Genomic DNA, 13,487 nt, shown 5'->3' with positions numbered 1-13,487 from the left:
ACCAGGGCTGAGCACGCCTCGAGCGGCGCGGCATGCATGCCATTACCTCCCTCTCTTGCCCGCACGAACCATAAATAACTAATGCAACTGTGGCTACTAGTTTGCAGTTCTTATAAAAGTGGCTGATTAGTAAATAAAAATAGCTGATTATTTTTAAATAATTCTAAATATATTTTTTTTACTTTATTAGGGCCGTTTAGTTCTAAAAATTTTCACCCAAAAATTTTCACCTCCCCTTTAAACACATGTATGAAGCACTAAATGTAATTAAATAACAAAACTAATTACACAGTTTGGATGTACATGACGAGACGAATCTTTTAAGCCTAATTAGTGCATGATTAGCCATAAGTGCTACAGTAACCCACATGTGCTAATGACGCGGTCAAATGCCTCAAAAGATTCGTCTCGTGGTTTCCAAGTGAGTTCTGAAATTAGTTTTTTAATTAATGCCCGAAAAGCCCTCCCGACATCTGGTCAAACAATCGATGTGACCTTTGATCCAAAAATTTTCACAAACTAAACACCCCTTACTGTTTTAGAATGTCAAATAAAAACACCATAAAACACGTGCGCGCTTCCCCGGCCGCGCCGTGCCCCTGGACCGCCCCCGGTCACGTCACGTCGTGAAGACTTTGGGATGCCTCACCCGATCCCTGACACCTGCGTGCAAGACTTTAGGATGCCTCACCTCGATCCCTGAAGCTTGCTCCGCACGCACACTGTACAGGCGCGCTTTTTCTGTCCTTCGCCAAGCAATGGGGTCACTGGCTCACTGCAGCTGCTCTGTAGCTGTTGTTGTCCCGTAGTTGTCACTATCTACCAGAGGCTGTGTTTAGTTTCGCGAAAAGTTGTCAAAAATTTTCAGTGACGCACATCACATCGAATCTTACGATACATGCATGAAGTATTAAATGTAGTTAAAAAATATAACTAATTACACAGTTTGGTTGTAAATGACGAGACGAATCTTTTGAAACTAATTACTCCGTGGTTGGATAATAGTTGCCAAATAAAATCGAAACATGCTACAGCAACTTTTTCGCGAACTTTTCGTGAATTAAACACACCCATAGTTGCGAAAACTTTATGCCGTTTAGTTACTGCAGTGTAAAACATCAACTCAACTTATCGGCTCCAATCTAAACGCATGTGGAAAGTAATGACGCCCACTATTTTGTAGTACTGTGTAACTGCAATGTGAATTCATTGCTACGGTGTTTAAACTAAGGTAAGGGTGTGTTTAGATAGCTCAAATTTCTGCTATTTATCATCTACTTTTCACTATTCATATTATTCATCTCTCTCACAAAACATGTTTCCCAACGCACTATTTATCTAACTAGTTTCCACCCATTCCCATTCTGAACACACCTTAAAGTTTCTTTCGGCAGTGGGGTGTTTGTCATACATACATATTCTCCTGCTCCATGTGGCGAGGCATTCTCTCTCGCTCCTGCATCCTCATTTCCGTTCTCTCTCCTCCTCTCCTCGCTAGAGTGCTTTTCATGGCTGGAAGATTCTTGGTTTGGGGAGACGGTGAGACATGACATCTCAGAGATAGCCCTGCTACAAGAAAAAGGAGCGCAGGGGGGGTGACAGATAGAAAGACATGCTTGCAAAAAGTAGAGGCATGCATTGAGCTAGCAACAGATATGCATTAGTTTATAGCATTGTGAATAACAATAAAATACACATTACATGCCCTCAAAAACATTTGTTGTGATAAAAAGAAAGTATATATATATAAGCCAACATCGTCATAATTAAAGTGGCAAGTCCAAAACAAGAAAATAATAACTTCTTTGGACAATACAAACTTGCAAATCCCCTTGAAATTAAGATCTACCACTACACCAGTAGCTTCAAAGCTCACGGACTGCGCGCATGGTAGATGTGTGGCGTGAACACACTGCCCTGGAGCCATTCAGGCCGTGTTTAGCTCGCGCCATTCAGGTCGTGTTTAGCTCGCGCGATTTTCCCACTGTAGCTCGGAACTATTTGATCCACAGTGCAACGCCAATCTAAACGCCTCGCAAACTAGTTGGCACTGCAGCAGCTGTGAACAGTATAGCTAGTATCTTTTTACTGCGTTGCACTGTTACAGTGTAATGACCCGGCCAGGATAACGGCTAAGATCTACTCTAGACGTTGAGTAGACCACACCTGCTAAATAATCTCTTGCGCTTTCGTCCTCGCTTCGCGCAAAAAATTCGGACCGGCTATTTAAATGGGTTCGGCTCCCTCTCCACTTCTAACGAGCTGAGCTCCGCGCGCTACAGTAGCATGTGCTACAGTAACTTGCGCAGCCCAGTCGGCCCACTGGGCCGTGACATCCAACTTGCAACAAACTCTATGCCTTCAAATTTGTAGGATTCATACTTTCATTGTTTCAAAGCTTCACCACTTTACCGGTCTGTTCGATAGTGAATGGGAGGGAGCATTTAAGGCTATCCACTCGTAGAGATGGCAATGGTACCCAAACCCGTGGTACCCACCACCTGTTAGCCTATGGGTTACCCCTATGGAGCCATAGGTACCCCCCACCCTAAACCCCGTGTTACGCACGACCCGTTACCGATTAAGGCCCCGTTTGTTTTCGCTTTTCTGGATCTCGTTTTTCTGAGAATCAGGATTCTGAGATAAACTAGCTGTCTAGAGAATCGGCTGTCTAGATAAACGGGGTGTTTGGCAATCCTGATTATTTTGAGTCGATTCTCTGGAATAAGCTGTAAAATATCTGAAATGCCCCCGAGACTAATGACATATCATTTTTCACTTTATAAGAGTAGAAGTCAATAATTCTTATATTTGTTATGTATCTTAGCTAGATAATTATATTACAATAATATCAAATATATATTAAAGTTAAATCTTTATCAAAAGATAGGCAAACACTTAATGTTTTGTAGATCAACATAATGTCCCTACACTTGAATATATATTAAATTAAAGTCAAATCTTTACTTTATTCGTACTCTTTCCTCCTCTCTCATCCTTATCTGTTCTTCACGCATCGCTCCTCCGCTCGCATCATAGCACACCTGCCCCTGCCGTCGCATCTGCATCCGTCCGGGGTGGAGCTTCGGCGCCGGCCGGCCGCCTCTACCCGGCTTGGAGCCAGGTCCCGCTCGCTCCCACCACCTTCGCCCTGCCATGGAGCTCCGGCGTTGGCCGGCCACCTCTGCCCGACGCTGAGGTCCCGCTTGGCTTGAGGTCCCGCGCCAGTCCTGCCGTGGTCAGGGTCCCGTGCAACAGGGGAGGGAGAACGGTGGCGCGGCGGCACGGGCACCAGAGCACGAGCTGGGAGAGGGGCGGCGAGAATGATTGGAGTCACGCCTCCACCTCACCGTGGAGCTCTGGCACCGGCCGGCTGCCTCCGCCGGCTCAAGGTCCCGCGCAGCAACGGGGGAGGGCGCCGCGGATCAGGGAGGCGTCGGCGCGGATCAGGAGCACCGTGCGGATCCGGGCCGCGCGGGAGCCGCACCGTCTCCCCCGACGACGGTGGAGAGGCGGCGCAGGAGGGGTGTCGGCGGTGGTAGAGGTGTGGCACCGGTAGAGGGGCGGCGGCGATATGAAGGGGCGGAGGGGTGGAACGGGAGAGGAGAGTCGGTAGACGGGGGGCAGGGGCAGTCAGCGGAAAATCGACTCGCTTCTCCCGTGCGCGAGTTCTGGGTCGTGGTGGGGAGAATCGCGATTCACGTTGTATCGGAGATTACTGGGGAAGCGGCGGCCCAGAGAAACAAGAAATAATTGAAGCCTTTGGGTGGAATTCTCGCTTATTCCCACCCAGAATCCGCTTATAAGCGGAAACAAACAGGGCCTAAGGTTATCCACTCGCTACGAGATGGCAATGGTACTAAACCTGTGGTACCACGACCTGAGCTAATGGTTATTTACAGTACCCATGACCCGTTACCGATGTATATTTACTCCTAGGCGATGTATATGGAATGGAATGTCTAATCACGCCAATCACGCCGTTTTTTCCATAATAAAAATTTATAAATACAGTATGATTTTTTAAAAATAAAAAAACAATAAATAAAATGGTTAATGTATTTTTAAAAAATAAAAAATGATAAATAAATGGTTAATGAATGAGTTATAGTGTATAGAGAATGAATGAATAAAGGTAGAAATTGTGGTAAAATAGGATACGGGAGACTGAGGGGATAGGAAAAAATTGTAGGAAAAAAGTTGGGGAGCAAATGGAGAATAGTTAAATTTATAGAGTTTATTTAGGAAGAGGGAGTTGTGTAGGGAACAGCTTTTGTTAGCCACAGGCCACAGGTCTCTCTCTTTTCCTCGAAAGCCCGCAAAAGCCCCCGAAACCCGCCGCCGCCGCGCCCTCGTCTTCACCTTCCCCAAGCCGCCGCCGGCCCCATGGCCTCCTCCTCCTGCCCCTATGAGGAGGACAGCTCCTCCGGCGGCGAACCCTCGATCAATAAACCCCAAATCCAGGCGCCGGTGCGCCAAGAAAGCGAGGAGGAGGAAGAATCCGAATCGGCGCCGCCGGAGCCACGGATCCAACCCAAGGGGAAGTCTTCATCTATGGTGAGTGCGCCCCCACCTCCGCCGTCATTTGCTCTAGTTCTCCTAACCACTCCACTCCACGTGCTCAGTCCCCGCGGCCGTTGTCTTCATCCGATCCCCGCTTAATTTGATAGATTCAATCGCAGGAGATGAGTGTGTTTAGGCTCAGGATAAAAAAGGGGCTACTGAACTGTGCATATTGCCGCCGACCCCTCCGGCGTGACACTTACAATTGCAGAGCGTTCACGGTGGGTGAGATGTTTTGTTTTGTTTTTTTTCCCTAGCTCAACTTTTTCTCTTACTATTTTCCCCTTTCTCGTGCTTCCTGGCAGTGCCAGTGCGTCCGCGGTCAAATGTATTGTCGTCAATGTATCCGCCACCACCATTGTCTGCCTGCTGATACCAATGTGCTGAGCCGCATCTTCGCTCAGATGAACTTCAAATGCGACTGCAAAAAATACATTCCTTACTTCGAGTTTCTGGAACACCGGCGTGACTGCCCGTCTGCCAAATATTCCACTCCTCCTGCCCGGTGGAAGTGCATGCTGAAGACAAGTCTCCTTCAGTGTTCTGAATGCGAGGCTCCTATCCGGCCTCCCATTTTCTTGGTGAGCTGAGCTCTGACTGAATTAATTTGGGTGTAGCTTGTTTTGATTTTGGTTTATCTGTTCATGCTAACCTACCCTTGTTGCAGCTTTGGAGTAACAATCTCATTTGTAGCGCCTGCTACCGTGGTGATATCAGCACCTACGGCTACAGGCACTGTACTGAGCTTGAGTACCTCCTCCGAGCTATAAAGGTCAAATGCATTGCCTGCAAACAATACTTTCCATTCTCCTGGTTGGGGTCGCGCCAGGTGGGCGATTGCCCATTCAAGTGTGAATTGCAAAACATCGCCCCAGGCTCGAGTGCCCCAAAAAAGTTATGTGGTAATATACATGCCTCCCACATCTGCTCCCCTCGTCTTGCATCCACATGGTTGTTTGAATGGTGCTAGATGGTTGTGCTGGTATAGCGCCTGCTTTCTAGTGCTAGGCAATTGCATGGCTGCTTGGCCGGCCATTTTCAGTTGGTTCTTGGTTTGTGGTTGGTTGTTATTTTCCACTAGTATTGTATGGGTGTATGTCCGGTGCTCCACTCTTTCTGCATTGACCATGAATCCAGATGCCTTCTCTGCTTGCTGCTTGGCCAGTTCAATAGTCATCAGATACTTGCATTATGCTGCAGTGATATGTGGCACTTATTTCTCCTAGGTAGGTTGCAAAATTTGGAGAAGCAGCATGTTTCATTTTTTAGCGTGTTGTTTTTAAGTGTTAAATATGCCGGGCAGTTTGGAGGTATCTGTGTTGTTTGCGCACTGCATCATTGTTCCCCAACTTGAGGAAGTGGGGGTCATCTGTGAGTAATGAAATTTATCCTCATTTCAGATGAAGAGGAAACCGAGAGACCTATGGCCGGCAACAATAGTATCCATGGTATGTAAGTCCCCCAATTATTGGTTGCATGTTTACTCTTTAGGCCATTTGTGCTACTGGCCCTTGAATCTTGCTGACCCCCAAACTATTGGCCTCATGTACATTCTGTTTTTAAGGGAAAAGTAAGCGAAAGGTTCATTTTGAGGTTGGTAAAGTGGGCAAGCACATTTTTCATGGTGATGAGGTTGCGAGTGATGATGACTCATATGATGCTTCATATGATGACAATCATGTAAGTTTATTTGTGATTAAACCACTGATATGCAGCTTCATGGCTCACTCTTGTGTTTTGTTTGCTTGCTTGTTCACTGTAGCCTGAGTGTCAAAAGAGTGGCTGAGCAGGCCTTTAAGACACCTTGTGATAAGAAAGGAAAGATTGCAATGCCATATGGGCAGAAAACAAGTACTTGCTCACATGCTGAGTTTATCTAACACGCTTTCTCTATGGGTTAATTATATATGTGCCATGTTAGTGTTGGCTTACTAGAGAATATTGTTATGGGCATGCTATGTTCACATACGTTTAAGCGCTGAACTCTGTAATAAGCATGTAAGATTACATTATAGCTGTGTTCCTTGTTAGCATAGAATAAGGTATTGATTATCTTAAACTCAGCCAGATTTTTTTACGACAACACTGTTTTGGGTTTTTTTGGAATGTCATGGTATTTTTCACCATACATAATCCACATCCAATAAAAGATCTTGTTTCACCATGCATAATCCACATCCTCTAAAAGATCTTGTATAAACAATTCACTGTGTTCTAGGTGTGGGTATGGGTCGGTCCACAATCCATTGGAACCGACCCACATGATCCATTTTTTTATAAAAAAAAGTGTCAAATGGGTCGACCCATTTGGGTCATACTACTGTGACCCGTGTGACCATTAGGCACTGAAATTACTATTCATGTTGTTTGATCTCGGTATCTCACCCTCTTGGGGCCCATTCTTGGCTTCTTGTGCTGGTACCATGCCCGCTTTCCATGTGTTAATGCATGCTGCTCGGGTGCTTTCTGAATTAAGGCTAAGGCTCCATCCAGTTGGTTGATTTAGGTTGCGGCCTTTTCTCCATCTACCTCCTGTGGGGCAGGGTGAGCTAGCCTGGGTTTTGGTCCTGACTTCTAGCCTGGGTTTTGGTCCTGACTTCTCCTAGTAGTGTATTGTGGTTCATGAATATATTGTGGGCCTCCGGAGGTCCTAGCTGTTGCTTTGGCATGTCACCTCACCAGATGCTCCACTCTTGCTGCATTGATTTGCAAAACAATGACTCACAGCCTGCCTTTGTTCCTTGGTGCTTGGTTTAGGCCTGTTATGCTGTTTTGCTTAACTCACTGATTGCTGAAGTATCAAAGTTTTATCCTCATTTCAGATGAATATGAAAGCACCAGGCCTCCAGCGGGCAACAGTACTATCATTAGTATGTACTTTCCCCTATTATTAATTGCATATTTATTCTTTAGACCATTTTCGCTTGTGGCCCTTCAATCTAGCTGCTGGCTCAGCTATGGCTCAAACGTACATGTTCTTGTAGGTTGAGAGTGATGATGGCTCATCTGATGACATCCATGTAAGTTTATTGATGACCAAACTATTTATATTCGCTCATCCTCTTATAGATATATGAAATTGGGAATGTGGAATCGCATAGATACATGAAGTTGCATTGTTGTCTTGTTAATTGTTATGATTAGGTCTGAAATGGTATGTTTTGTTATGAATTATGATCAGGTCCAAAGTGGTATGTAGAGCGTGGTTTGATGATGTCGCACCCCCAGCCACCATCACACAATCACATCACATGTACCACACAATCACATCTTCTCTTTTTCTTGTCATGTGAAATTTTGGGAGGGCAGGTAGGCAGGAACATTGCTGGTGTGTAAGTGGCCGCTACATTGTGCAAAGTATTGTGACTAGACTTATATGTGGGGCCGCGTCAAAGAGCTGCACCCTGGAACTAAAAACTCAAAACTCAGGGTCATAACCCATTTGTTGCCGCCACTTTGTGCAAAGTATTATGGCTAGACCTACATGTGGGCCTCACATCAAAAGCTAGACCTGTAGAACTAAACCCGTGGGTTAAATCCATACGAACCTAAAAACATGAATACATTCCAACCCACCCTAACCCGTATTTAGGGTAAGCCCAATCCACCCCAACACATCTTGTGTACCCTAGCCTCATGTAGCACCTTTGTTTGTTTGTCAAGAGTTTCTTGGGTTCTGTGTGCACATGCATGTGCATAAGAAAGAGAATATTGACAATGTGTCCCATAGTTGGGCCTATTGCCAAACTACAGCTTCACATGTGACTTGTGTTTGTTTGTTCATTGTAGCCTGAGAGTGGCATGAGAGTGGCTGAAAACGCCTTTAACACACATGCAAGTAACAAGAAAGTAAAGATTGCAACGCCATATGGGCAGAAAACAGGTACTTGCTTTCATCTAATATGCTTTCTTTATGGGTTAATTATATATGTGCCATCCTAGAGTTGGCTTATTAGAGAATATTGATATGTGCATTTATGTGCACTTGAATTAGTTTCCAAACTTTCAATTTCCATAATTTAAGCAGTTTGAGAATTATTTCTATATTTACACAGCAAGCAATTGCCATCAAACTCTATTCTTACCTCTCTTTTTTCAAGCAGCCCAGGCTCCCTCGAAGCCACCTCTACAACTGTTACCTCGTCGCCCAGTCACCCGTAGCAAGAAGAGGGGTAACTTTTATTTTTTACTTGTAATTAAATCATATTATCCATCAACGCCGCAGCATGAACTTGTTTCTAAATTTGGTTTATAAAATTTTATGGTGACAAAATCAGCGCTCTTAACTGATGGCTCAACCAGCGACAAATGATGGGAGATACCAATATGTGCATTTATGTGCACTTAACTTGTTAGAGTCAATACAAGTGTAGCACTTATGCCACGTACAGTTTGTAGTGAACTTTTGCGCATAATTAACAGGTGGCGACTAGGTGCAATGATCCTCAGCTGACAGACTTCATCGAGAGTGAATTCCTCAGCGACTAGCAACCAAACATTTCTTCAGTATGGAACAGATTGTGGAGAATGATGTTTTATTTGCCACAGATTTCCTGTAATTAACACGTGTAATTCTGAGGCTGTCGTGCAAAACACTGTTTTGCACTGTAGACTGTAGATAGAGTGGAGTTTACAATAGGAGGTGGGATGCGAGGTCTGCTGGAGATGGCCTGACTCTACAAAAATTGTACTTTGGTGAAAGGTGGAAGCCATCAAGATCTCCGAGTATGCCCAGCTGAGGAGTGGATTTTCCATTCGGTTTGAGTTGAAGTAACAGTAGGACTGTGTCAACATCATGAAATGAAAAACAGTAGAACTTGTGATGTTATTGCTGTGGTTTAGGGTAGAACTTGTGAAATGAAAAACGGTAGAACTTGTGATGTTATTGCTGTGGTTTAGGGTAGAACTTGTGATGTTATTGTTTGGGGTGCTCGTTGCCACCCCTTAAAACATGACTATGAGCTTCAATGTAGGGTGCCGGATGTGGAGAGATTTTTCCCTTTTAAAATCTGCATTGTCTGGTGCTAAATCGAGGCAACAACTCTTTCGGAAATTAATATGGTTCCCCACAGTTGTAATAACAATGCATTTATGAATCTTTTAGGGAGTTGATACAAACGCTACAACTCCAACTCCAGCCGACGTGTCATGGAACAATAGGCCCACTTTGCAGCCTCCCTTTTCTTTCTTTTTCCAAAAATAAATCTTCTTTTTTTCCCCCAAGAGAGAGGACAGGTAACAGCTGAGCTGGGCGGCTCTCACTGGGGGGAGAAACATATTCTCCTTTCCTCGCCTGCAAAGAATTGCACAAATTTGCAGCATACACTGCTAAGTGGGCCCATGACCCACCTGTCAATACCACGAGTCTCTGGAGCAGAGGCTCGCCATCGAATCCAAGGTGAGATCGATATCTTCCCCTAGAAGAATCCAACTTGGGTCACCCTATCCATGGCAGGTTCCGCCGCTCTCCCGCACTCTGCCGACCTGGATCTGACGCGCATCCCCTTGCCGCTCTCCGCCTCCTACCTCCTCACGGCGGCCGGCTCCTCGGCGGCCTCCTGCTTCCCCGGAAGCAGGGGTCGACGCCGGCGAGGTCCAGGACCAGGACCAGGAGAAAGAGGGGCTCGTCGCGAGTGGTGACCGCGCCTCGTCTCGCTCTCTCCCCACGGGCCGTGCTATTACAACTTTGGTCGGACTAATTATGTACCGAATTGTAACATGTGTCTGGTTGGCTGGTTGCCATGCTATTACAACTTTGCTAAAAATTCATTTAATCACTTTGTTCTTCAGCCTATCCTAGATCCCTCAGATCTCCTCACATGCAAATTGCCCCCAAAAGAAATTCCTATGCCCAAGTCAATTATTCATATAGTATACAATAGTTGATGGTTAATTTATGATTTGCTCCAGCTTGAATGTCGCTCTATTGTAAGCAGCTGATGGGGGATGCAGTTGCTCCCTTCTGTTAGTCTCATCGAGTGAAAAATCTAAACTTCCAGCTACCATTTATACCATGTCAAAATATTTATTTATATGCAGTGTATGATTTGTAATGATATTCGTGTGTTTCCTTGAAAAGGAAAGGTGCATGTTTTCTGTGGTTTGAAGATAATTTTTAGCCTCACCATAACTTTTATTGAAAGTAGCTAAAATTTGCGCTTCCATAAATCACTAAAACTTTGTTTCAAACTCATGTACAAATTGAAGTTATTCATTCTGGCAATGCAGGACCAACGGTCGTAATTGAACCACTGATATCAATAACATATTTCATATACTTCCAATGTTTAGGCATGTATCTATATGCTGTTAGTCAAACTACATGGAAAAAAGGTTAGTATAAGTAATCGCAATTCTAAAATATAAGTAGCATAGCTTATGATCATAGGATGTTCTTGTCTCCAGGCCAAACTCACCGACTATAAAAGCTGCTTTTGACTGTGACAAGACCCTGATTCCATCTTCAGATTTGTTACATCTAACAACAATTCACGGGTCAAGAGCACTTGACGGAGCACTTGATCAAATGCCTAACTCAAACGAGTTGTCCTCGTAGCCCTGCTGATCTTCCTGTACAGGCTTCTTCTTGCTTCCCTTTCATCCTCATCCCTCCATTCTAATTTATCATACATCCAGTGGCGGATCCAGGAATCATCGAAGCCCCGAGCCACGCCCCGAGCCACACGGCGGGCGGCGAGCGCGGGTGGCACTGCAGCAGCCGGCAGGGCGTCGGGCGGCGCGCCGGATGCGGGCGGCACCGGCGCATCTCTTGAGAATTTAGAGTTAAATGCAAACACTTGATCAAGTAGAAATACCCAGCAATGCCCGTAACAAACAAATTTGTATTAAACTTATGTTTTTTAAAATTCTAAAAATATTAAAAATTATTTTGGGCTGCAATCCCTATAGTTTTAGAGCCCAACCCACCCTCCATCACGTCTCTTTTCTCTCTTGGGCTGAATGTGGCCAATGCAGCCAGCCCAACTGGCCTCCTCCCTCTTGGGCTGAATGTCCCCTCTCATCCGCGCATGGGCCAAGGCCTGGCTGTGTGGCCCAGCAGTCACAGCCCAGCGCCACATGTGCTGGTGGGTTTGGCTATGGGCCAGGTGGAAAAGAGTGCAGGTGGGATAAGTTGGGCTGCTTGCTATAGGTTTCAAACATTTTTCAATTGTGTTTCCAAAGTGAAATAAGTTTTAACAAGTTTTTAAATTTTAATTCAACAAACACAATTTGAACTTTCAAAAAAATATAACCATATCCATAATTGGAATTTTTAGGCATTCATGTATTATTTAATTGTTGGTTGGGTAATTTGCTAGCGAAAAATTAATAATTCACAAATACCCTTAAAAAATCATGAGATTTTGAGGTTACTTTTTTCATAGCATGTTCATTAGTATATGTCTAATTTTGATAAAGTGAACTATCGATCATGTTGAAACTTGGATGGTGAAAGTGACTTCACGTGTAAGACACACAACGAGTTGAAAGAAACACCGGCAGCATGTGGAATTTTTTGCCCAAACTTTTTAAGGGTGCCACACGGACATTTTTTGCCCCTCCACAAAATATATCGAGTACTCGTATGAAAATTATAAACTAAACTATTGGTCATGTTGAAACATGGGCGGTAAGGATGACTTCACTTGTAACCCACACTACCCGTTGAAAGAGACACCGGCAACACCAACAACATGTGGAGTTTCTTGTCTAAACATTTTTGAGGATTCTACATGGAAATATGATGACCCTTAGAAAAATATATTGAATTTCTGAGGCTATTTGTGTATTGTTAATTTATTTCTACAGTAAATCATCAAAAATTCAATTAAATTCATAAAATATTGTAGTGTCGACCAAAAATTACAAATAAGATATATAGATCAATAAACATTCTATACAAAGCTAACCTCAAGCCCCCATATGAAAATTATAAAGTAAACTATTGGTCATTTTGAAACTTGGACGGTTAGGATGACTTCACGTGTAACGCACACAACGAGTTGGAAGAAACACCAGCAACACCGGCAACACGTGGAGTTTCTTGCCCAAACTTTTTTGAGGATTCTACGTGGACATATGTTACCCCTCCGCCAATTATCTTGAATTTTTGAGGCTATCTGTGCATCATTAATTTATTTCTGCACTAAATCATCAAAAATGCAATTAAATTCATAAGATATTGTGTTGGTCCAAAATTACGAATAACTTACCTGGGCTCATAAACGTGATATAGCAAGGTGACCTCAAGTCTCTGCATGGAAATGATCAAGTGAACTATCGATCATGTTAAAATGTGGATGGTGAAACTGAATTCACGTGTAACCAACACAACGAGCTGAAAGAAACACCGGCAACACTCGACAACATGTGAAGTTTCTAGTCCAAACTTTTTTGAGGAAGATACGTGGACATATGTTACCCCTCCACCAAATATATTGAATTTCTAAGGCTATCTGTGTATTATTAATTTATTTTCTGCACTAAATCATCAAAATTGCAAATAAATTCATAAAATATTGCAGTGCTGGTAAAAAATTGCGAATAAGTTACCTGGGCCCATAAACATGATATAGCAAGGTGACCTAAAGCCCCCACGTGGAAATGACAAAGTAAACTATCGATCATGTCGAAACCTCGAAAGCGAATGTGACTTCACGTGTAACCCACACAAGGAGTTGAAATAAACACCAGCAACATACGGCAACATGTGCAGTTTCTTGTCCAAACTTTTTTGAGGATGCTATGTGAACATATGTTTCCTCTCGGCCAAATCTCTTGATTTTCTGAGGCTATTTGTCTATTATTAATTTATTTCTTCACTAAATCATAAAAAATGCAATTAAATTTATAAAATATTTCAGTGTTGGTCGAAAATTGTGAATAAGTTATCTAGGCCCATAATCATGATATAGCAAGGTAAC

General features: G+C 43.8%; 1 protein-coding gene across 2 annotated transcripts; it reads left to right on the top strand.

The window, feature by feature from the left end:
• The first annotated feature begins 4,269 nt into the window (after positions 1-4,269).
• Positions 4,270-9,562, top strand: LOC120681688. Of its 2 annotated transcripts, none has more exons than XM_039963289.1 (11): positions 4,270-4,557; positions 4,683-4,784; positions 4,869-5,144; positions 5,231-5,465; positions 5,964-6,011; positions 6,128-6,243; positions 7,386-7,433; positions 7,548-7,583; positions 8,353-8,446; positions 8,667-8,735; positions 8,986-9,562. In XM_039963289.1, the coding sequence occupies exons 1-11, from the start codon at positions 4,387-4,389 to the stop codon at positions 8,994-8,996; spliced, it is 1,206 nt and encodes a 401-aa protein (XP_039819223.1). In that variant the 5' UTR covers positions 4,270-4,386; the 3' UTR covers positions 8,997-9,562. The 2 variants fall into 2 exon arrangements, with proteins under 2 accessions (XP_039819223.1, XP_039819222.1); XM_039963288.1 differs by lacking the exon at positions 8,986-9,562 and adding an exon at positions 8,841-8,969 and having other exon boundaries at positions 4,274-4,557.
• The last annotated feature ends 3,925 nt before the right edge of the window (positions 9,563-13,487 follow it).

This window comes from Panicum virgatum, chromosome 7N, assembly GCF_016808335.1.
Source record: "Panicum virgatum strain AP13 chromosome 7N, P.virgatum_v5, whole genome shotgun sequence".
Lineage (NCBI taxonomy): Eukaryota > Viridiplantae > Streptophyta > Magnoliopsida > Poales > Poaceae > Panicum > Panicum virgatum.
The sequence above is the reverse complement of the archived record's forward strand: the minus strand, read 5'-3'. Positions and strand labels throughout refer to the sequence as shown.

Bases quoted from the DNA above. Each gene is read 5' to 3' on its own strand.
- LOC120681688 (XM_039963288.1), top strand. From the start codon at position 4,387: ATGGCCTCCTCCTCCTGCCCCTATGAGGAGGACAGCTCCTCCGGCGGC. The intron at 7,584-8,352 runs GTAAGTTTATTG...TGTTCATTGTAG, and splicing joins GCTCATCTGATGACATCCAT to CCTGAGAGTGGCATGAGAGT. The intron at 8,736-8,840 runs GTAACTTTTATT...TGACAAAATCAG, and splicing joins CACCCGTAGCAAGAAGAGGG to CGCTCTTAACTGATGGCTCA.